Raw genomic sequence first — 23,897 nt, 5'->3', positions numbered from 1 at the left:
GAGAGAGAGAGAGAGAGAGAGAGAGAGAGAGAGAGACCGTGTTACCTGATATTTACTACCTGTGTGTGTGTGTGTGTCTCTCACCAGGGAGGTTGTTGTTGCTGAGGGCGGGGCCCTGGTCCAGCGCGTGGCGGGGGGGGCGTGGGGAACGCTTCTGCTTCTTCCACTTAGACGCCTCGCTCATACCGCCCGCACGCATCTTCAACTAGAACCAGGAGAACACACACACACACACACACACACACACACACACACACACACACACACACACGCTGAGGGCTGGGTTCTGTCACGTATGGAGGGGCTGGTTCAGTCCAGGGACACCAGGGGGACACCAGGTCTGTTAGGGTCATGCAGACACTGGGAGGGACTATCTGCTGAATAGTGATTTTCTAAATTGACGACTCATCAAACGCTCCTTCTTCTAGGGATACAGACGACACAGGAATGCGGCCACATGCTCTACGGTTCTGTCACGGCTGACTGCTCACAAGTCACCCCGGCAGGGGTGTATTATTAGGTGAAAAATAAAAATAAAAATAAAAATAAAAATAAAAATAAAAATAAAAATAAAAATAAAAATAAAAATAAAAATAAAAATAAAAATAAAAATAAAAATAAAAATAAAATAAAATAAAATAAATTAAAAAATTAAACATGAATGAAAGTACACGTGAAATAAACAAGCGGTAATCCAAAAAAGGTATTATTATTTCATATCAAATTTATACAAAACAATCTTTTATCTAGCGCCTAAATCTTCCAATCAAAGTGCAAATCAAAGCACTTGTCGTTCATCCAAGGCTAGATATTACATTTAACTCTGGTTTTGGACCCCAGAGCTTAGAGCACTGTTCCTTCACACTAATGGAACCCGTCTGTCTCAGCGTGCCCAGGGCGGGACTAGAACCCATGAGCCTCCCACTCGGTGGGCGGACTTGCTGACAGTTGCGCCAATATGGACGTCCCTCTTGGGAGGGTTCGTCGGCGCTCCTTGGAGGAGTGAGTTTCACCACGGAACAGGACAGTGTTCCTTCACACTAGCATCTCTAACGGAGGTTGAGAACACTAGACAGGGGGGTGGGGTCAGGGGTCAGGGGTCATTCTCCAGCAGGGTCGCCGTCTCGTCTTCCTTACCTGCACTCGCTTGTTTTTCCATAAGATATTGTAAGCCTCGGGAGAGAAGGGGGGTGGGCAGGTGCCCGGGATTAGTGATGTCAGCAGCGGTACACACACACACACACACACACACACACACACACACACACACAGGCCAAGAGACACTCGCTCCATGATGCACGTGAGGTTGGAGGGGGTGACGTGGGTCAAACCAAACACAGCGACATGCGCCCCCCCCCCCCCCTCCCTCTCCGGGGAAAGGGGCTTGTTTGGGGAGGTCAGCGGGCGGAGGAGGAGCTCTGCTTCACAGACAGACAGGCAGGCACCGCGGGGGCCAGGGAGGGGGGGAGGGAGAGAGAGAACGGGAGGAGGGGAGGAGGGAGGAGGAGGGAGGGGGTGGTGGGAGGAGGGAGGGGCGGAGGAGGTTTGGGAGGAGAGGAGGGAGGGGGGAAGGGAGGAGAGGAGGGAGAGGATGAGGGGAGGAGGAGGTTTGGGAGGAGGGAAGGGAGGGGGGGAAGGAGAGGAGGAGGGGAGGGGAGGGAGAGGATGAGGGGAGGGAGGGAAGGAGGGAGGAGGGGAGGAGGGAGGGGGGGGGTGGGAGGAGAGGATGAGGGGAGGAGGAGGTTTGGGAGGAGGGGAGGGAGAAGGGGAAGGAGAGGAGGAGGAGAGGAGGAGGGGAGGGAGTGGGGGAAGGAGAGGAGGAGGGGAGGGGAGGGAGGGGGGGAAGGAGAGGAGGAGGGGAGGGGAGGGAGTGGGGGAAGGAGAGGGGGAAGGAGAGGAGGAGGGGAGGGGAGGAGAGGAGGAGGGGAGGAGGAGGTTTGGGAGGAGGGGAGGGAGAAGGGGAAGGAGAGGAGGAGGAGAGGAGGAGGGGAGGGAGTGGGGGAAGGAGAGGAGGAGGGGAGGGAGTGGGGGAAGGAGAGGAGGAGGGGAGGGGAGGAGAGGAGGAGGGGAGGAGGAGGTTTGGGAGGAGGGGAGGGAGAAGGGGAAGGAGAGGAGGAGGAGAGGAGGAGGGGAGGGAGTGGGGGAAGGAGAGGAGGAGGGGAGGGGAGGGAGTGGGGGAAGGAGAGGAGGAGGGGAGGGGAGGGGAGGAGAGGAGGAGGGGAGGGGAGGAGAGGAGGAGGGTCAGGCAGGAGGACAGCAACATGGGGGCGTTTGGATTGGAACAGCTCTCATTCACTGACATTTCTGCGAGTCTCATAAGGGCTTCACTTTTTGAACAGTATCAAAGTTCCATTTTACTTTTTAAATTGATCAATATTGAAACGGTATTTTCTCATTTTCAAATACCATTAACACAAAACCAAAGTGACGTACTGTAGGTACTATTTAGGTTTGCAGAAGCTATGAGTTAAAGTCAGTCGTTCGCTCCAATCCAAGCCAAAAAAAGCTGTGATGATGAATGTCAATAAACTGAAAGGTTTGAAACGTATTAATGCACACAGCCTGAAACTACAAAAGTATATATATTTTCCTTATGATGTCGGCCTAGTTAAGTAACTTAGTGGAATACATTTTATATTTGTAATCCTCCAAAATCTGCCAAAATATATGTGATGGTTTCAATGATGGATGTGTTCTGGGGACGTGGAGTTCTCTGAAAAGACACATCTGTAATTTACCCATAATCCAATGCACCCTCATGCACTCACTCCGGAAAAGCCATGCTACCCTGTCTATGCCAATGCGCTAGCCGAAACGATCAGCAGCTGCGTTTCTGTCGCAAAGTACCCTCTCTAATCCGTTCTGATTGGCGTCTCTAGGCTGCTCTGCACCAATAAGATCCTGTGCGTCCAGGATAGATGGGATCTGTGGGGAGAACGGGAGGAACACGGAGAACAGTCTGAACACGGAGAACAGGAGGAACACGGAGAACAGTCTGAACACGGAGAACAGGAGGAACACGGAGAACAGTCTGAACACGGAGAACAGGAGGGAGGCGTTCTAGAGGAGAGAGAAAGGGAACATCCCTCTCCTGCCCAAGCAGCAGTGACCCGCGAGACCACATGGTTCTGGTCCCTTGATACTTATTGCGGGATTATTTCGGATTTAGAAGTAATAAATGAAGGAGAAATCAAGGTGAGGAAGTGCGGTACATGGTGAGGGTGGGGAGGAGCAGGCAGGGAGGGAGGGAGGAGGCCAGCGGATGAGCGAGGTGTGACAAGACGCTCGCGGGGCGGTGCTCATTCACACTTACCTTCTTCATATTGGTGCCCACGAAACTCTTGGCCTCCTCTTTGAACTGGGGGAGTCTGAAAGAGGGTCGAAACAAAAAATGAATAAATCATTCAAATGAATTCAATAACACATGTATATCTGTCTAAATCACGACCATCACGTCATGGTTATTCCCCAAGCTGCCACCGGGGGGCGACAGGAAACCTGATCTCAGGCTAAGCAAGTCTTCTGCTCAGGGATCGAAATAAAACCGCCACTGCTTGTATGACAGCAAAATCCAATCAATCAATCAATCAATCAATCAATCAACCAATCAACCAATCAACCAATCAATCAATCTCTATCTATCTATCTATCCATCCATCCATCCATCCATCTATCCATCTATCCATCTATCCATCTATCTATCTATCTAATCTAGTCATATCCAATCAAATTTGACAAAAACTCCCAGAGGCTCGCAAACATATAGAAACAGCTGGTGTGATGAAATCAAACGAAGCACAATGACATAAAACGAGCCCCAAACACCGGGAACAATACGGAGCGTCTAAGCCGACAGAGTCAATTTGTCCTCCTCCGACCTCCTGACATCTTCACCGGCGCCCTCAGATGAGCAGCTCGGGGGGCGGTCCGAGGACATGAACCAATGTTCTCTCCGCGTCTTGCATTGTGTGACCGGCCCCCGGGTTCTATGGGCTCTTAGGCTTTGCGGTAAAATAAGATATCAGCGCTGTGTGACACCAACGGAGGACCCCGACGTTAACGCCGTGTTAATGGAGTGTTGTCTCGCGGGGGGCTTGATTACGGGATGAGCTGTGGGTCTAACAGATTAACATGCCTAATACTTTCAGCGGGCGATCTAAGCCTCCTCGTGAGGACCCCGGCTAAGAGCTGCGGCTCGTTGAGCCCCATCTGGGCCCTGGACAAGAAGAGGGCCTGGCCTGTGTGTGTGTACAAGAAGGGCCTGGCCTGTGTGTGTGTGCGCGTTTGTAGAGAGAGATATACGAGCGCGAGCTCCCGTGTCCTCGTAAAAGCTCGATGTATGGGCCGCTACTCCGCGCACGTTGTCAGAAGGTCCTAAATAGCCGCGCTCTGAGAGGAGCCCGTGCGGATGCCTGTTTTTACGGCCCCGGGGGCGGCTGCCGCGCGCTTCTATTTCCACGTCCAATAACCCGGCTCGATAACAAGGTGCCATCTGGCGCCGGGGATCCCGACGAGAACAAAAAACAGCGAAGGAACGCTTTGATTTGTGCCGTTGGATGTTTTCGGGGGGGGGGGGGGGGGGGGGGGGGTGCGGGGGGGGGGGGGGACACTTTCAAACAGGCACGGCAGAGACGAGCGCCTTGAGAGAGAACACATGTACACTAGGACGTTAGAACACATGTACACTAGGACATTAGAACACATGTACACTAGGACATTAGAACACATGTACACTAGGACGTTAGAACACATGTGCACTAGGACATTAGAACACATGTACACTAGGACATTAGAACACATGTACACTAGGACATTAGAACACATGTACACTAGGACATTAGAACACATGTACACTAGGACGTTAGAACACATGTACACTAGGACGTTAGAACACATGTACACTAGGACATTAGAACACATGTACACTAGGACGTTAGAACACATGTACACTAGGACATTAGAACACATGTACACTAGGACGTTAGAACACATGTACACTAGGACATTAGAACACATGTACACTAGGACATTAGAACACATGTACACTAGGACGTTAGAACACATGTACACTAGGACATTAGAACACATGTACACTAGGACATTAGAACACATGTACACTAGGACATTAGAACACATGTACACTAGGACATTAGAACACATGTACACTAGGACATTAGAACACATGTACACTAGGACATTAGAACACACGTACACTAGGACGTTAGAACACATGTACACTAGGACATTAGAACACATGTACACTAGGACATTAGAACACATGTACACTAGGACATTAGAACACGTGTACACTAGGACGTTAGAACACATGTACACTAGGACATTAGAACACATGTACACTAGGACGTTAGAACACATGTACTGTACACTAGGACATTAGAACACGTACACTAGGACATTAGAACACATGTACACTAGGACATTAGAACACATGTACACTAGGACATTAGAACACATGTACACTAGGACGTTAGAACACATGTACACTAGGACATTAGAACACATGTACACTAGGACATTAGAACACATGTACACTAGGACATTAGAACACATGTACACTAGGACATTAGAACACGTGTACACTAGGACGTTAGAACACATGTACACTAGGACATTAGAACACATGTACACTAGGACATTAGAACACGTGTACACTAGGACATTAGAACACGTACACCAGGACATTAGAACACATGTACACTAGGACATTAGAACACATGTACACTAGGACGTTAGAACACATGTACACTAGGACATTAGAACACATGTACTGTACACTAGGACATTAGTACACATGTACACTAGGACATTAGAACACATGTACTGTACACTAGGACATTAGAACACATGTACACTAGGACATTAGAACACATGTACACTAGGACATTAGAACACATGTACACTAGGACATTAGAACACATGTACACTAGGACGTTAGAACACATGTACACTAGGACATTAGAACACATGTACACTAGGACATTAGAACACGTACACTAGGACATTAGAACACATGTACACTAGGACATTAGAACACATGTTCACTAGGACATTAGAACACATGTACACTAGGACATTAGAACACATGTACACTAGGACATTAGAACACATGTACACTAGGACATTAGAACACATGTACACTAGGACATTAGAACACACGTACTCTAGGACATTAGAACACATGTACACTAGGACGTTAGAACACATGTACTGTACACTAGGACATTAGAACACGTACTCTAGGACATTAGAACACATGTACACTAGGACATTAGAACACATGTACACTAGGACATTAGAACACATGTACACTAGGACATTAGAACACATGTACACTAGGACATTAGAACACATGTACACTAGGACATTAGAACACGTACTCTAGGACATTAGAACACATGTACACTAGGACGTTAGAACACATGTACTGTACACTAGGACATTAGAACACGTACTCTAGGACATTAGAACACATGTACACTAGGACATTAGAACACATGTACACTAGGACATTAGAACACATGTACACTAGGACATTAGAACACATGTACACTAGGACATTAGAACACATGTACACTAGGACATTAGAACACATGTACACTAGGACATTAGAACACATGTACACTAGGACGTTAGAACACATGTACACTAGGACGTTAGAACACATGTACACTAGGACATTAGAACACATGTACACTAGGACACATGTACACTAGGACATTAGAACACGTACACTAGGACGTTAGAACACATGTACACTAGGACATTAGAACACATGTACACTAGGACGTTAGAACACATGTACACTAGGACATTAGAACACATGTACACTAGGACATTAGAACACATGTACACTAGGACATTAGAACACATGTACACTAGGACATTAGAACACATGTACACTAGGACATAGGACATTAGAACACTTGTACACTAGGATGTTAGAACACATGTACACTAGGACATTAGAACACATGTACACTAGGACGTTAGAACACATGTACACTAGGACATTAGAACACATGTACACTAGGACATTAGAACACATGTACACTAGGACATTAGAACACATGTACTGTACACTAGGACATTAGAACACATGTACACTGGGACATTAGAACACATGTACACTAGGACATTAGAACACATGTACACTAGGACATTAGAACACATGTACTGTACACTAGGACATTAGAACACATGTAAACTAGGACATTAGAACACATGTACACTAGGACATTAGAACACATGTACACTAGGACATTAGAACACATGTACACTAGGACATTAGAACACATGTACACTAGGACATTAGAACACATGTACACTAGGACATTAGAACACATGTACACTAGGACATTAGAACACATGTACACTAGGACATTAGAACACATGTACACTAGGACATTAGAACACATGTACACTAGGACGTTACCTCTTCATAGAGAACGTAGCTAGAATGAATTCAACCCTATTTCAGCTCATGATTTCTGGCTAAGATTACTAGCTATGCTAATTCTGTGTGTGAGTGCGCGTGTGTGCCTGCGTGCATGTCTGTGTGTATGCGTGTGTTTGTGTGCGTCTGTGTGTGTGCATGCGAGTGTGTGTGTGCGTCTGTTTGTGCGTGGGTGTGGGTGTGTGTATGTGTGCATGTGCATCTGTGTGTGTGTGTGTGTGTGTGCGTCTGTGTATCTTTGTGTGTGTGTGTGTGTGTGTTCATGGTCAGGACACTGCATTGTGGGACACACTCTTCATCTATATGCAGATGGGCCAGGCTGGCAGCGCTGTGGGCTCGGGCCTCGTCTGCAGCCTGATGTGACTGGAAGCCTAATGCCTGGACCCTGTGTGTGTGTGTGTGTGTGTGTGTGTGTGTGTGCGCGCACGTGTGTGTGTATAAGCAGCAAACCACCATGACAGCAGGGGCTCCTTTTATTATATTACATTAGCGAGTCAGTGCCCAGTTGATCCCAGCGGGAGACACAGGGAGCAGTGATGTTGAGTCGTACTGAACACCTTTATGAGTTCAGGGATGAGTCCTACTGGACACCTTTATGAGTTCAGGGATGAGTCCTGCTGAACACCTTTATGAGTTCAGTGATGAGTCCTGCTCGGGGGACACTCTTCGAGGTGTGAGGTGGCAGATTGTAAACGGACTTGGTCAAAATGTCATTTAAAAGCACAAAATAACAATCATTATACTGTAAGGCCCTGATTGATTGATTGATTGATTGATTGATTGATTGTATTTTTAAGACAGGGACAAGGTACAGTAGACATTTACCCTATAGAATAGGGAGAGATGCACTGTACAAGGTTATAGCTAGACAGCTAATTTCCACCCGCAGTCCCTGGGCAAGACTGACATGAGATCTGAAGCTTGAGCTGAATTATTTATTATTATTATTATTATTTACTATAAAGTCACACAATGATTGATTCAATACAGCGATTCAATATAAGAGGTTTGAACTACAGCGCACTGGAGAGTGAATCCTAACCCTACGCCCTCCACCCTTCCTATCCAAGTGCACTCTGGGAAACGGTCTGAATCCAATCCGCCTAATTGAAACGCGTCTCCGGGCGAACGACGGCGAACTAATTTCCAAAGAAGCGCATCGCGGCGAGGACCCGAGCTAGCTCCGCCCCCCTCCTCCTGTTACCTGGAGAACAGCAGCTGCACCATGTCCACCAGCGTGTGTTCGGCAGATTTCCTCAGGAGCTCTGGGGGGGGCGGAGTCAGAGAGAGGGGGGGGCAGAGAGAGAGAGAGAGAGAGGGGGGGGGTGGGGGGGGCAGAGAGAGATAGAGAGAGGGGGGGGGGCAGAGAGAGAGAGAGAGAGGGGGGGGGGCAGAGAGAGAGAGAGAGAGGGGGGGGGGGCAGAGAGAGAGAGGGGGGGGGGTGGGGGGACAGAGAGAGAGAGGGGGGGGGGCAGAGAGAGAGAGGGGGGGGGGGAGAGAGAGAGAGAGAGAGGGGGGGAGAGAGAGAGAGAGAGAGGGGGGGGGGGAAGAGAGAGAGAGAGAGAGGGGGGGGGCAGAGAGAGAGAGGGGGGGGGGAAGAGAGAGAGGGGGGGGGCAGAGAGAGAGAGGGGGGGGGGGGGAGAGCGAGAGAGAGGGGGGGGGGCAGAGAGAGAGAGGGGGGGGGAGAGAGAGAGAGAGAGAGGGGGGGGGCAGAGAGAGAGAGGGGGGGGGGGAGAGAGAGAGAGAGAGAGGGGGGGGGGGAAGAGAGAGAGAGAGAGAGGGGGGGGGCAGAGAGAGAGAGGGGGGGGGGGAGAGCGAGAGAGGGGGGGGGGGGCAGAGAGAGAGAGGGGGGGGGGAGAGAGAGAGAGAGAGAGGGGGGGGGCAGAGAGAGAGAGGGGGGGGGGGAGAGAGAGAGAGAGAGAGGGGGGGGGGGAAGAGAGAGAGAGAGAGAGGGGGGGGGGGCAGAGAGAGAGAGAGGGGGGGGGGAGAGAGAGAGAGAGAGAGGGGGGGGCAGAGAGAGAGAGGGGGGGGGGCAGAGAGAGAGAGAGGGGGTGGGGGGGGGGAGTCAGAGAGAGAGGGGGGGGGCAGAGTCAGAGAGAGGGGGGGGGGCAGAGAGAGAGAGAGGGGGTGGGGGGGGGGGAGTCAGAGAGAGAGGGGGGGGCAGAGTCAGAGAGAGGGGGAAGGGGCGGAGTCAGAGAGAGAGGGGGAGGGGCAGAACAAACAGGACAGGTGCCATTAGAACCAGAGGACTGGGACCTCTGTTTGGCCAAGATTAGAGGGGAATTTAATTTAAGCACAAGGGAACAGTGTGTGTGTGTGTGTGTGTGTGTGTGTGTGTGACTGTGTGTGTGTGTGTGTGTGTGTGTGTGTGTGTGTGTGTGTGTGTGCGTGCGTGCGTGCGTGTGTGCGTGTGTGTGTGTGTGTGTGTGTGAGTGTGTGTGTGAGTGTGTGCGTATGCGTGTGTGTGTGTGTGTGTGTGCGTGTGTGTGTGTGTGTGTGTGTGTGTGTGCATGTGTGTGTGTGAGTGTGTGTGTGTGTGTGTGTGTGTGTGTGTGCGTCTGCGTGTGTGTGTGTGTGTGCGTGTGTGTGTGTGTGGGGGGGAAGTTATCTAACCAAGGGCTGTAGGGAGCTGGACAGTGAACTGGATCTCATTGTTTACCAGTCTGTGTGTACTGACCTCCCCGGGGGGGGACAGCGTTGTGTTCCCCTACGCTACACGCTGACGGAGGATCGGCCCAAAACAAACCCCCCGGCACCACAAAGTAGGAGCCCACTAGGACCCGGGGGAAAAGGACCGGTTCTGTTCACAGGCCATTCCAGAAGCCCTCCGGCACCTGAATAGATGTCTTTACACTGTCACTGTGAGTCTGAATGTGAATCTGAATGAGAGTCTGAATGTGAATCTGAATGAGAGTCTGAATGTGAATCTGAATTTGAGTCTGAATGTGAGTCTGAATGTGAGTCTGAATGTGACTCAATGTGAATCTGAATGTGAGTCAATGTGAGTCTGAATGTGAATCTGAATGTGAGTCTGAATGTGAGTCTGAATGTGAATCTGAATGTGAATCTGAATGTGAGTCTGAATATGAATCTGAATGTGAATCTGAATGTGAGTCTGAATGTGAATCTGAATGTGAGTCTGAATGTGAATCTGAATGTGAATCTGAATGTGAATCTGAATGTGAGTCAATGTGAGTCTGAATGTGAGTCTAGTCTGAATGTGAGTCTGAATGTGAATCTGAATGTGAATCTGAATGTGAGTCTGAATGTGAATCTGAATGTGAGTCTGAATGTGAATCTGAATGTGAGTCTGAATGTGAATCTGAATGTGAATCTGAATGTGAATCTGAATGTGAATCTGAATGTGAGTCAATGTGAATCTGAATGTGAGTCTGAATGTGAGTCAATGTGAGTCTGAATGTGAGTCTGAATGTGAGTCAATGTGAATCTGAATGTGAATCTGAATGTGAGTCTTAATGTGAGTCTGAATGTGAGTCTGAATGTGAATCTAAATGTGAATCTGAATGTGAATCTGAATGTGAATCAATGTGAATCTGAATGTGAATCTGAATGTGAGTCTGAATGTGAATCTGAATGTGAATCTGAATGTGAATCTGAATGTGAGTCAATGTGAATCTGAATGTGAGTCAATGTGAATCTGAATGTGAATCTGAATGTGAATCTGAATGTGAGTCTGAATGTGAGTCTGAATGTGAATCTGAATGTGAATCTGAATGTGAGTCTGAATGTGAGTCTGAATGTGAATGTGAGTCTGAATGTGAGTCTGAATGTGAATCTGAATGTGAGTCTGAATGTGAATCTGAATGTGAATCTGAATGTGAATCTGAATGTGAGTCTGAATGTGAATCTGAATGTGAATCTGAATGTGAATCTGAATGTGAGTCAATGTGAATCTGAATGTGAGTCAATGTGAATCTGAATGTGAATCTGAATGTGAATCTGAATGTGAGTCTGAATGTGAGTCTGAATGTGAATCTGAATGTGAATCTGAATGTGAGTCTGAATGTGAGTCTGAATGTGAATGTGAGTCTGAATGTGAATCTGAATGTGAATCTGAATGTGAGTCTGAATGTGAATGTGAATCTGAATGTGAATCTGAATGTGAGTCTGAATGTGAATCTGAATGTGAGTCTGAATGTGAATCTGAATGTGAATCTGAATGTGAATCTGAATGTGAGTCAATGTGAATCTGAATGTGAGTCAATGTGAATCTGAATGTGAGTCAATGTGAGTCTGAATGTGAATCTGAATGTGAGTCTGAATGTGAATCTGAATGTGAATCTGAATGTGAGTCAATGTGAATCTGAATGTGAGTCAATGTGAGTCTGAATGTGAATCTGAATGTGAATCTGAATGTGAGTCTGAATGTGAGTCAATGTGAATCTGAATGTGAATCTGAATGTGAATCTGAATGTGAGTCTGAATGTGAGTCAATGTGAATCTGAATGTGAATCTGAATGTGAATCTGAATGTGAATCTGAATGTGAATCTGAATGTGAATCTGAATGTGAGTCGATGTGAATCTGAATGTGAATCTGAGGTGAAGAGACTCACCGCTGAGGCGGATCTCGAAGCAGATGCGGAAGCAGGACTGCATGATCTCACACACGGACTCGTTGGTCAGGTGGGCGCCCACGGGCGTGAGCAGCAACGTCCGCAGGACCTGTCACACCCAACACAGACAGTATGAGACACAGGGCTGTCAACGTATTAGATCTAATCACATCTAGGGGCGGCTGTAGCTCAGTTGGTAGAGCGGGTCGTTCAGTGATCGAAGGGTCGGTGGTTCGAATCCCAGCTCCGACTGTCCACATGTCGAAGTGTCCTTGAGCAAGACCTCTCACCCCAAATTGCTCCCAATGAGCAGGTTAGCACCTTGCACAGCAGCTACCGCCATTGGTGTGTGAATGTGTGTGTGAATGGGTGAATGAGAGGCCATTGTAAAGCGCTTTGAGTGCCGCTAAGGTGGAAAAGCGCTATATAAGTGCAGTCCATTTACCATCTAACGCTAGCTGCGGTAAAGTACCTGGAGGATTTTCATGAGGACGACCTCATCGCTGGCGGGGTCCGTCCCCACGAAGCGGGCGTGCGTCACGGCGTCCGCCATGTTCTCCATGGCCTCCGCCGCTGCTTCATGGTTGGCGTCTGCAGCAACACAAAACACGGTGACCCGGTAAGACATTTTCAAAACAAGTACCGTGTTCTTTAGCGCATGTCAAGCGATTGGTGAATCCACAAAGTTACCCTTCAAAAATATCAGTCTCTACTTCCCTTCAAACAAGGAATCTAAAGCGAAGGAGGTGGTATCTAAAAAGTATGCTGGTTATTGTAGTTCTTATGTAGGCGGTGATGTCAGGTGTTCATGGTGGTTATTGTAGTTCTTATGTAGGCGGTGATGTCAGGTGTGCATGCTGGTTATTGTAGTTCTTATGTAGGCGGTGATGTCAGGTGTTCATGCTGGTTATTGTAGTTCTTATGTAGGCGGTGATGTCAGGTGTTCATGCTGGTTATTGTAGTTCTTATGTAGGCGGTGATGTCAGGTGTGCATGCTGGTTATTGTAGTTCTTATGTAGGCGGTGATGTCATGTGTTCATGCTGGTTATTGTAGTTCTTATGTAGGCGGTGATGTCATGTGTTCATGCTGGTTATGTAGTTCTTATGTAGGCGGTGATGTCATGTGTTCATGCTGGTTATTGTAGTTCTTATGTAGGCGGTGATGTCAGGTGTGCATGCTGGTTATGTAGTTCTTATGTAGGCGGTGATGTCAGGTGTTCATGCTGGTTAATGTAGTTCTTATGTAGGCGGCGATGTCAGGTGTTCATGCTGGTTATGTAGTTCTTATGTAGGCGGTGATGTCAGGTGTTCATGCTGGTTATGTAGTTCTTATGTAGGCGGTGATGTCATGTGTTCATGCTGGTTATTGTAGTTCTTATGTAGGCGGTGATGTCAGGTGTTCATGCTGGTTATGTAGTTCTTATGTAGGCGGTGATGTCAGGTGTTCATGCTGGTTATGTAGTTCTTATGTAGGCGGTGATGTCATGTGTTCATGCTGGTTATGTAGTTCTTATGTAGGCGGTGATGTCATGTGTTCATGCTGGTTATTGTAGTTCTTATGTAGGGGGTGATGCTGGTTATTGTAGTTCTTATGTAGGGGGGTGATGTCAGGTGTTAATGCTGGTTATGTAGTTCTTATGTAGGCGGTGATGTCAGGTGTTCATGCTGGTTATTGTAGTTCTTATGTAGGCGGTGATGTCAGGTGTTCATGCTGGTTATTGTAGTTCTTATGTAGGGGGTGATGTCAGGTGTGAATGCTGGTTATTGTAGTTCTTATGTAGGCGGTGATGTCAGGTGTGCATGCTGGTTATTGTAGTTCTTATGTAGGCGGTGATGTCAGGTGTGCATGCTGGTTATTGTAGTTCTTATGTAGGCGGTGATGTCAGGTGTTCATGCTGGTTATTGTAGTTCTTATGTAGGCGGTGATGTCAGGTGTTCATGCTGGTTATGTAGTTCTTATGTAGGCGGTGATGTCAGGTGTTCATGCTGGTTATTGTAGTTCTTATGTAGGCGGTGATGTCATGTGTGCATGCTGGTTATTGTAGTTCTTATGTAGGGGGTGATGTCAGGTGTTCATGCTGGTTATTGTAGTTCTTATGTAGGCGGTGATGTCATGTGTTCATGCTGGTTATTGTAGTTCTTATGTAGGCGGTGATGTCATGTGTTCATGCTGGTTATTGTAGTTCTTATGTAGACGGTGATGCTGGTTATTGTAGTTCTTATGTAGGCGGTGATGTCAGGTGTTCATGCTGGTTATTGTAGTTCTTATGTAGGCGGTGATGTCATGTGTTCATGCTGGTTATGTAGTTCTTATGTAGGCGGTGATGTCAGGTGGTCATGTAGACAAGAACCTCCTGTTCTGCCCGGCGACAGGTGAGTGATGTAAAGCCCAGCTGTGTCTCCGGGCGATGATGCAGAGATGACGCAGGTTTATGACACCGCTGATTCCCACCCCACAACAAACACACCAGAACGCACACACACGCCCTCGTACACGCACGCTCTCGTACACACACGCCCTCGTACACACACGCCCTCGTACACACACGCCCTCGTACACACACAGCGGCCTAGCGTGAGGTGCGTCCCTCACAGAGGAGCAGATGTGGTTTGTGGAGAAGGACGAGTGAAGCCGGCTGCCTAGGCGACGGCAGCGCTGTTATGAAACCCGAGGCCGGGCTGACCCCGGAGCCAGCGCCCCCCCCCCCCCAGCCCCCCCCGGAGCCAGCTTTCGTTGGTGCCGTCCTGTCCACTGAGTCCATAATTAGTGTCATTAGCCAAATTAAAGTGTGTGAGTGTGTGTGTGTGTGTGTGTGTGTGTGTGTGTGTGTGTGTGTGTGTGTGTGTGTGTGCAGGCCTGTACAATGCGACCTACTCGACACATTTGCACGTTCTATGCGGGAAAAAAAAGTGTGTGCGATGGATTAATTTGCCTAAGTAGCACGGTGCGACGGTGCTCATTCCCCTGCTGTCTAGTGCCCCGTACATCCAAACACCAATTCCCACAATTCTGTGCGGTTGCCTCATGGGTTGCCACGATTTCAACTAGCTAGGCTAGCAATTAGACAGCTAGCGACAGCTAGGCTAGCAATTAGACAGCTAGGCTAGCAATTAGACAGCTAGGCTAGCAATTAGACAGCTCGCAAACTCCACTCTCGCAAAAATGAAGAGATATTTCCAGCCACTCAACACAATCCCCAACCGAGCTCGCCAGCAAGAAACAGAAACACCCAACGGCATCCTAACTCTGTCAGATGAGGAAGACGGAAAAGAAAAAGAAAAAACTAAAGAGAAAAATTAAGGTACAGTATACTGTAATGCAGAGTGGAAAAAAGACTTCCCTTGGCTAATCTTCGACGAAACGAAGCAGCTATTGTTGAGGGGGGATGGTGGTTCCAGTTAGGAGGGGTGTGGAAGGGGCATGATTTTTCCAGTTCGGAGGGGGGGATGGTGGTTCGGAGGGGTGTGGAGGGGGGGATGGTGGTTCGGAGGGGTGTGGAGGGGGGGATGGTGGTTAGGAGGGGTGTGGAGGGGGGGATGGTGGTTAGGAGGGGTGTGGAGGGGGGGATGGTGGTTCCAGTTAGGAGGGGTGTGGAAGAGGCATGATTTTTCCTGTTCGGAGGGGTGCGGAGGGGGGGATGGTGGTGAGGAGGGGTGTGGAGGGGGGATTGTGGTTCCAGTTCGGAGGGGTGTGGAGGGGGGGATGGTGGTTAGGAGGGGTGTGGAGGGGGCGATGGTGGTTCCAGTTAGGAGGGGTGTGGAGGGGGGGATGGTTGTTCGGAGGGGGGCAGAGGGGGGGGGTGGTGGTTAGGAGAGAGGGGGGATGAAACAGAGTAATGCCAGCGCCCCTCTAGAGGCGAGGGTGACAACAAGCGTCAAAGTTGCGCGGAAAACGTCTCGTCAGCGAGCGGAAAGCAGAGCCGCGGTGGGGGCGGAGCCACGGTGGGGGCGGAGCCGCGGCGGGGGCGGAGCCACGGCGCGGGGTCGGCAGGATGTCAGGAGTGATATAAACACTAATCCCTCTCCTGGCCGGGCCGCACCAGCAAACCCGGACCACTGTTAGAATAACACTGGGAGAGAGGGGGTTTTAAGTGTGTGTGTGTGTGTGCGTGTGTGTGTGTGTGTGTGTGTGTGTGTGTGTGTGGCTATGTCAGGGGGGGAGCTGCAACAGCTGTCCTGTAGTGAAAAGTAAAAAAAAAAAAAAAAAATAGAACATTCACAGTTTGAATAAAAAGGACTGCCGTGTGAGAAAGAGAGAGAGAGAGAGAGAGAGAGAGAGAGAGAGAGAGAAGAGTTGAGAGAGAGAGAGAGAAGAGAGAGAGAGAGAGAAGAGAGTTGAGAGAGAGAGAGAGAGAGAAGAGAGTTGAGAGAGAGAGAGAGAGAGAGAAGAGAGTTGAGAGAGAGAGAGTTGAGAGAGAGAGAGAGAGAGACAGAGAGAGAGAGAGAAAGAGAAAGAGAAGAGAGTTGAGAGAGAGAGAGAGAGAGAGAGAGAGAGAGAGAGAGAGAGAAGAGAGTTGAGAGAGAGAGAGAAGAGAGTTGAGAGAGAGAGGAGAGTTGAGAGAGAGAGAGAGAGGAGAGTTGAGAGAGAGAGAGAGAGAGAGGAGAGTTGAGAGAGAGAGAGAGAAGAGAGTTGAGAGAGAGAGAGAGAGAAGAGAGTTGAGAGAGAGAGAGAGAGAGAGATAAGAGAGTTGAGAGAGAGAGAGCGAAAGAGAGAGAGAGAGAAGAGAGTTGAGAGAGAGAGAGAGAGAGAGAAGAGAGTTGAGAGAGAGAGAGAGAAGAGAGTTGAGAGAGAGAGAGAGAGAGAGAGAGAGAGAGAGAGAGAGAGTGAAGAGGGATAGGGGTGAAAAACAGGTTTCAGTATGCCACACAAAGAGGCCTGAAGTGCTACTCTGTCCGAGGGCCTGGACATCTCTTTAATTCAAACAGAGAGCCTGGCCGTCTGCCCTGGTCTAAGTGAATCTCAGTTTGCTCACCTGTCGCCCTGCTGAACCGCACTAGATCACCTTTCATCAACAGGTCAGTCCGCGGTTCTGGAAAAACAGAACCGACTTCTACACGTTTTCTACAAATCTCAACTCCCGGGTGGAAATTAGCTGTTTTAGCTATAACCTTGTACAGTGCATCTCTCCCTATTCTATAGGGTAAATGTCTACTGTACCTTGTCCCTGTCTTAAAAATCAATAAAAATCAATCAATCAATCAATCAACTGGAAACTTTACCCGTTAGCGGCCATCTTCTGTGGCCCTAGCGTACTGTAGATAAGCGCTGCCTCGAACCACAAGCGCCCAGCCCTGGAAGGCGGAGCGCGAGGCGGAGCGCGCGGGGGGGGTGGTCACTGGTCACGGCCGCGCTGACCGGCCGCGAGCGGAGATCTGGACGTCTGTCAGTACGGGGGGCTTAGACCGGCACTCCCTCCGAGCCAGTAGACCTCAGGTCACAGATTGAAGGGAATTAGCCTTCCCTAAATGAATGTGTGCATGGGTGGGATTAAGGGGTGTGTGTGTGTCGGGGGGGGGGGGGGTTCCCCTCTCCCCTTTCCTCCCCCAGACCCCCCAGGGGGATGGGGTCGGGGCTGCCCGTTTCAAACAGAGGGGGTCACACGAGCACAAAGGGCTGTCACGAGAGGGAACATGTTCCAAGTGACAAACACAAAGGGGGGAAGGTATTTAGAGTGACACGCTGGATGAACGAGCAACCACATCAGAGAGGTTTTCAAGACGGCGCGTCTGGAGGCGTTCAAAGGAGAAAAGCCTCAATTTTCCTGACAACATGAGCCGAGAGAGAGAGAGAGAGAGGTCGGACTGGAAGGCCATTGTTCCGAATCAGCCACTCACGCTGGTATTATCTCTGCTATTACCATATTCATCTTTGTTATTATTCCGTTATTACCACCTTTATCTGGGTTATTATATTAGTACCATGTTTATATGGGTTATTATTCTGTTATCACCATGTTTTGGTACTTTTGTTTTTCCAGTCAATCATCAATCATCATCATCATCAATGATTGATTGATTTGTTTTTCCAGTCAGCTGTTCTTGTTTACAAGTCACAAGGCGGCCTAGTGAGACGAGCTGTGCACAGATTAAGCAATATTCCTTGTTGAAGACAATATCCTTCACCACTCCACACACCCGAATGCCTCAAGCCCCTTCTACTCTCCAAGTATAGCATCTGATACGAACTACAGACTCCAGCCAGTAGATGGCAGTATTTGACAGGATCAGCCCGTCCATCCATGTCTCCCAGCGCCAGCTGTCTCCCAGACATACAAGCTTTGACCCGTCTTAGAAAAATGGACCAGCAACAAACACACACCGAAATTAACTCTTTAAGCACCCGTTTGGTGTGGAAACATCTATGATGTGCCGTTCTCTGGTAACGTTGTGTTGAGAGAGTGAGCCTGTGACGGGTGTGATGGTCACATTATAAGAAGGGCCAGGAGTTCTTTGTGAGGCCGCATGGTTTTCCAGCCATATCATCAGTGATTTCTGGACCCAAAACCCTGTTTACACCAAACAGCTGAGCCAAGCTAGGAGAGCTATCCTGGTTTGGCCTGGTAACTCAGCTGGTCTGTCCTGGTCTGGCCTGGCTATACTGGTCTGGCCACCATAGCTGGAGCTACAGTGTAAATGGTCTGACATGAAAAGAAACAAACACGGCCAACGCAACATGATGCAGTTCAGCTTGGCAGCCCAAACATGCCGACACGTTCAAACCACTGAGGACATCTAGACCAACCTAGCTGTTTAATGAAGACATGAAGACATGTTCCAACCGCTGAGGACATCTAGACCAACCTAGCTGTTTGATGAAGACATCTAAACCAACCGAACTGTTTATGAAGACATGTTCCAATTACTGAGGACATCTAGACCAACCTAGCTGTTTAATGAAGACATGAAGACATGTTCCAGCCACTGAGGACATCTAGACCACCCTAGCAGTTTAATGAAGACATGAAGACATGTTCCAGCCACTGAGGACATCTAGACCAACCAAACTGTTTATGAAGACATTTTCCAACCACTGAGGACATCTAGACCACCCTAGTTGTTTAATGAAGACATGAAGACATGTTCCAGCCACTGAGGACATCTAGACCACCCTAGCTGTTTATGAAGACATGTTCCAACCACTGAGGACATTTAGACCAGCCTTGCTGTTAAATTAAGACATGAAGACATGTTCCAGCCACTGAGGACATCTAGACCACCCTAGCTGTTTAATGAAGACACGAAAACATGTTCCAGCCACTGAGGACATCTAGACCACCCTAGCTGTTTAATGAAGACATGAAGACATGTTCCAACCGCTGAGGACATCTAGACCAACCAAACTGTTTATGAAGACATGTTCCAACCGCTGAAGACATCTAGACCAACCTAGCTGTTTGATGAAGACATGTTCCAGCCACTGATCACATCTAGACCAACCAAACTGTTTATGAAGACATTTTCCAACCGCTGAAGACATCTAGACCACCCTAGCTGTTTAATGAAGACATGAAGACATGTTCCAGCCACTGAGGACATCTAGACCACCCTAGCTGTTTAATGAAGACACAAAGACATGTTCCAACCGCTGAGGACATCTAGACCAGCCTCGCTGTTTAATGAAGACATGTTCCAGCCACTGAGGACATCTAGACCACCCTAGCTGTTTAATGAAGACACGAAGACATGTTCCAGCCACTGAGGACATCTAGACCGGCCTCGGTGGTTAATGAAGTGTGTGGCGACGGAGCCGACTCGTCCCTGGTGTTTAGCGGCCCTTTTGACTCTTTTAAAGGTCATTCAATCAATCTCACATGACTGTGTGGCCATGAGAGGCGGGCTGCTGTTCAGCAGGGGATTAGAGCGGCAGCTCCTCCCTCATACTGCCGTCCGTTTAGTCAACACGTCCTTTTAATAACTGTAAAACAACCGGGTCCATACGCAGGCTGTGCTGAAGGCTTGGAAATATAGATTCGGCACTTTGCTGACTTTGCAACTCGGATCTCGTAGTAAGACGTCGCCTACAGTAGGGGCTCAAGTTCACGTTAGTGTCCATGTAGAATGTATAACTCTTTAGACATATATTCAATTATTTTTCAGTTCGTTGAGAACTGATCAAACCACAGGCAGGGATTGGCCTACTGTATATGTGTTCTGTCCTGTGAATTGTCTTCACTTTATAATATCACATTGTTTTTCAGAATGGTACAGTAAGGGTTATTAAGTTCATTTCCGAATGTCGTGACTGTCTGGCTCGTGGGTGAAAGTCAGGCCGGTGGTTCATCACAGCGGCGCTCCGGCGACGACGCCGCCGAAGCGCCCCGGGAACGTGAGCGAGGACTCAGGCGGCGCTCTGGCCACGCCGCCGCCGTCGGGGGGGGGGAACCGGCGCGGCCCCGGGTCTTAAGAAACGGAGGCGCCCCCCTTGCCCCGTCGCCATGGTTACAGGTGGGTTGATGAGATGCGGCGGTGGAGGCGGGAGGGAGGGGGTGGGGGGGGGGGGGGGGGTTATAGGATTAAGGGAGCTGGCGTTGGTTTGGAGTGACAGACAGGGGGGCTTGGGGGAGTGTGGGAGAGTGATTTGTGAGGTGATCTGTGCAGCTATCGTTGCGGCTGTCGATGTGGGTGCGAGTGTGTGTGTGCGCGTGTGTGTGTGTGTGTGTGTGTGTCAGTTTGGTAGGTATTTGAAGAGGTCTAAGATCAGCCTCAAAAGAGACCACTATGATAAGCTGTACCACTGATGCCCTTAATACAACAGGACAGGAGCCGACATCCAAACCAAACGGCAGTCTGGACAACATGGCGGCCGAGCTGAATAATAATAAAATGAATAAAAACATGACAGAAGCAATATATTCCTGGGGCCTCATAAAATATGATGTATTCAATGTCATGACCATCTTTCTTAGTTTAGTGATGGCTGCAGCTGTTTTGACGAGGCTGTAACGTTATTTATTCGAGCCTTGCTATTTAGTCTAACATCTGGTGATGCATGCTTGTTTCACACTTTAGACACAACAACTGGCCCGCGCCGGCCATATTTCCAGGATGAGCGGAGCGAGGACAGCCTGAGTTGTTCCGAGGGGCATAACGAGTCCATTTACGCATCGTTAGTAAGGACTTGTCCTTCTTGGCATTCCAGGAGTGTGATAATGATGACCAGCGCCTTCCACTACGATCCCACACTGTTACAGACTTCTGACAGTCAAGCTTATTTTCAGCGGAGGAAGTGTTTTAACGTTGTGTGATTTGAGGTTTGGTTCTTACACAATATAATCGGATGATCTCTTCTGAATGAGTGCAGCCAGTGTGACATCCTGTGTTCTCTTGGTGAACAATGAAGATACAATCCAATAGATCAGGCCTACTGGTCACTAGGACTAGCTGACCAGCGTGTAGGACAGGCCTACTGCTCACTAGGACTAGCTGACCAGCGTGTAGGACAGGCCTACTGCTCACTAGGACTAGCTGACCAGCGTGTAGGACAGGCCTACTGCTCACTAGGACTAGCTGACCAGCGTGTAGGACAGGCCTACTGGTCACTAGGACTAGCTGACCAGCGTGTAGGACAGGCCTACTGGTCACTAGGACTAGCTGACCAGCGTGTAGGACAGACCTACTGGTCACTAGGAGGACTAGCTGACCAGCGTGGCGTAGGACAAGTAGGAGGGGCTGCTCACCTATGAGGCCGTAGGACAAGAACTTGTTGACGGAGGTGAGGGCGAGGCCTGTGATCGGTCCGGTGGTGTCCTCCGAGCGAATCACCTCCAGGAAGGGTCTCAGGAACACGTTGGGCTCCACGTGCGGCAGCTCTGAGGAGGACAGAAGAACCAGTTAACACTCAACACCCAACACCGCTACATGGAGGAGACAGAGCCAGACAAGGTCACTTAACACTCCGCACTGCAACACGGACAGCTGGGAAGCTAGTGATATAGTAGGGGAGGTTTCGGCCTACCTACTAGCCAATAAAGTCTGTCTTGTTGATCCACCAAGTGACCATTTAGTAGAAAGACCTTATTTTCACAAAGACAATTTAGTAGTAGTACACCTCCATGCCTTATCATTGTATTATAACCAACCAGTGCACGGTCTGCAGCGTTATATATATACCTTTATTTAACCAGGTTAAAAACTCATTGAGACTAAAATCTCTTTTACAAGAGAATCCTGGCCAAGAGTGGCAGCAACACAGTTTCCTGAAAAAAAAGACATAAAGGTTACGATACACAACTAAACTTTACGTTGCGCACGAACATGCCACACAAAGTGGTCAACGGCAATGTGTGTGTGTGTGTGTGTTTCTCTTCTTTTAATATGCTCCCCCTCTCTATACAAGTCTGTGAAAACAGCCCTGGTGCCCCGGGGCAGATCAATGGGGAATTAGCAGCTCAGGAGGTTGTGACCTTCTCCCAGAACACTCAGAGATGGAACAACATGGAGGGATGGAAGAGAGAGAGAGAGAGAGAGGGGGAGAGATGGAGGAAGAGATAAGAGAGGAGAGAAAGAGAGAGACGAGAAAGAGAGACGAGAAAGAGAGAATAAAGTGAAGAAAAAGTATGCAGAAGAGAGGGTTGGCAAGTATGCAATAGATGCAGCGTACGAAGGCGCAAAATAGTGTCTCCTGTGTGTGTGTGTGTGTGTGTGTGTGTGTGTGTGTGTGTGTGACAGAGAGAGCCGCCTCTTATTCACCTTGGCGGCGCACGGTATCTTATTACAACTCAATTTCCCAAAGCTCTGGTTTGAAGGCAGCTGTGGAGGACGTGGGACTCGGCCTTACCGAACAGGCCTGGAGAAGAGGGATTGGCTCGGCCAGGGAGGAGGCGGGCCTTGTGGGGGTCATAGTGACCGGCATCCCATAATGACAACTGGGTTTGTAAGTTTACATACTCCAAGTGGGGAAAATTACAAAAGATTTACAATTGACTTGGAGGGGGGAGGAGAAAGGCAATGAAACTAGGCTGAGGTTGTTGAGAAAGCGCTTCGCCGGAGTGCGAACGAGAACGACGGAGTCCGACGGCGCCGAGCCGTCCAAACACAGCTGTAGCCGGGCGCCGCACCGAAATCTGCCCCCGTAATCAATTCGCAGAAGCAAACGCCGCTTCGCCGCGCGTCTCGCGCTGGGAAATCACCTCGGGCCAATCCCGTAGCAGATTAGGAGGGGGGTGGGGGGGGGGGCGGGGCGCAAAACACAAACCAGGTAAAACAACAGCGGTCAAATTAGTGGAGTCACGCACAGCCCCCCTTTCCAGGGAGCGTCATGGCAGAGGAGTGCTAGCTTCAGCAATACGCCGCAGCTGAGGATTAAGGCTTCCTTCGAGAAAAACCGCTCGACTCGGAGGGGGTGGTGGAGGGGGGAGAGAGAAAAAAACGCAGAGAAAATAACCTTCAAAAGGAGGGGCCCCCCCGAGAAGAGCTGCCGAGCGCCTTCGGAGGCGGCGCACATGTGACCCCGGCCGAGCATTAGCGCCTGATACCCGGTAACCCCCGCGTAATCAAAAGATGGAGCCGCTTTTGGGAAAAACGGGTCCGCGCTTCGCCTTCATCGGCCGCCAGGACGCGTTTTTCCGAGGGACTCTCGCTTCCAAAAGCAAACCTTCCGCCCCCGGGCTCCGCGGGACGCGGCTCGGCTCTGCTCACGGGAGGGCGGGGGCGGCGGGGGAGGGGGGGGGCAGTGTTTGGGGCGGACCGTGTCGTCAAAGAACCTCTCATTCACCTGAGCTCCCCTAACACACCCGACCCCCCCGTCAAACATCAAACAGGGGGAAAAACTACTCAAATAAAAGTTTGGAAGTGACCAAAAGAAACCAGTGATGTCCAGAAGGATCTCTACCGTGTTCCAACCCTTCCA

The 23,897-nt window shown here is 49.3% G+C and overlaps 1 protein-coding gene across 1 annotated transcript in view; it reads right to left on the bottom strand.

Moving 5' to 3' along the window:
- Positions 1 to 23,897, bottom strand: part of gbf1 (golgi brefeldin A resistant guanine nucleotide exchange factor 1) — a 106,253-nt gene that overhangs the window by 41,064 nt on the left and 41,292 nt on the right. The window contains exons 4-9 of the mRNA XM_084460909.1: positions 21,727 to 21,858; positions 12,522 to 12,640; positions 12,050 to 12,158; positions 8,679 to 8,739; positions 3,314 to 3,368; positions 85 to 205 (exon numbers count right to left, since the gene is read on the bottom strand). Of these exons, the coding sequence (XP_084317035.1) occupies positions 85 to 205; positions 3,314 to 3,368; positions 8,679 to 8,739; positions 12,050 to 12,158; positions 12,522 to 12,640; positions 21,727 to 21,858 (597 nt within the window). The remainder of the gene's footprint in view (positions 1 to 84; positions 206 to 3,313; positions 3,369 to 8,678; positions 8,740 to 12,049; positions 12,159 to 12,521; positions 12,641 to 21,726; positions 21,859 to 23,897) is intronic.

This window comes from Borostomias antarcticus (assembly GCF_949987555.1).
Source record: "Borostomias antarcticus genome assembly, chromosome: 34".
In the NCBI taxonomy this organism is placed as follows: domain Eukaryota; kingdom Metazoa; phylum Chordata; class Actinopteri; order Stomiiformes; family Stomiidae; genus Borostomias; species Borostomias antarcticus.
This window is presented reverse-complemented; position numbering and strand designations above follow the sequence as displayed.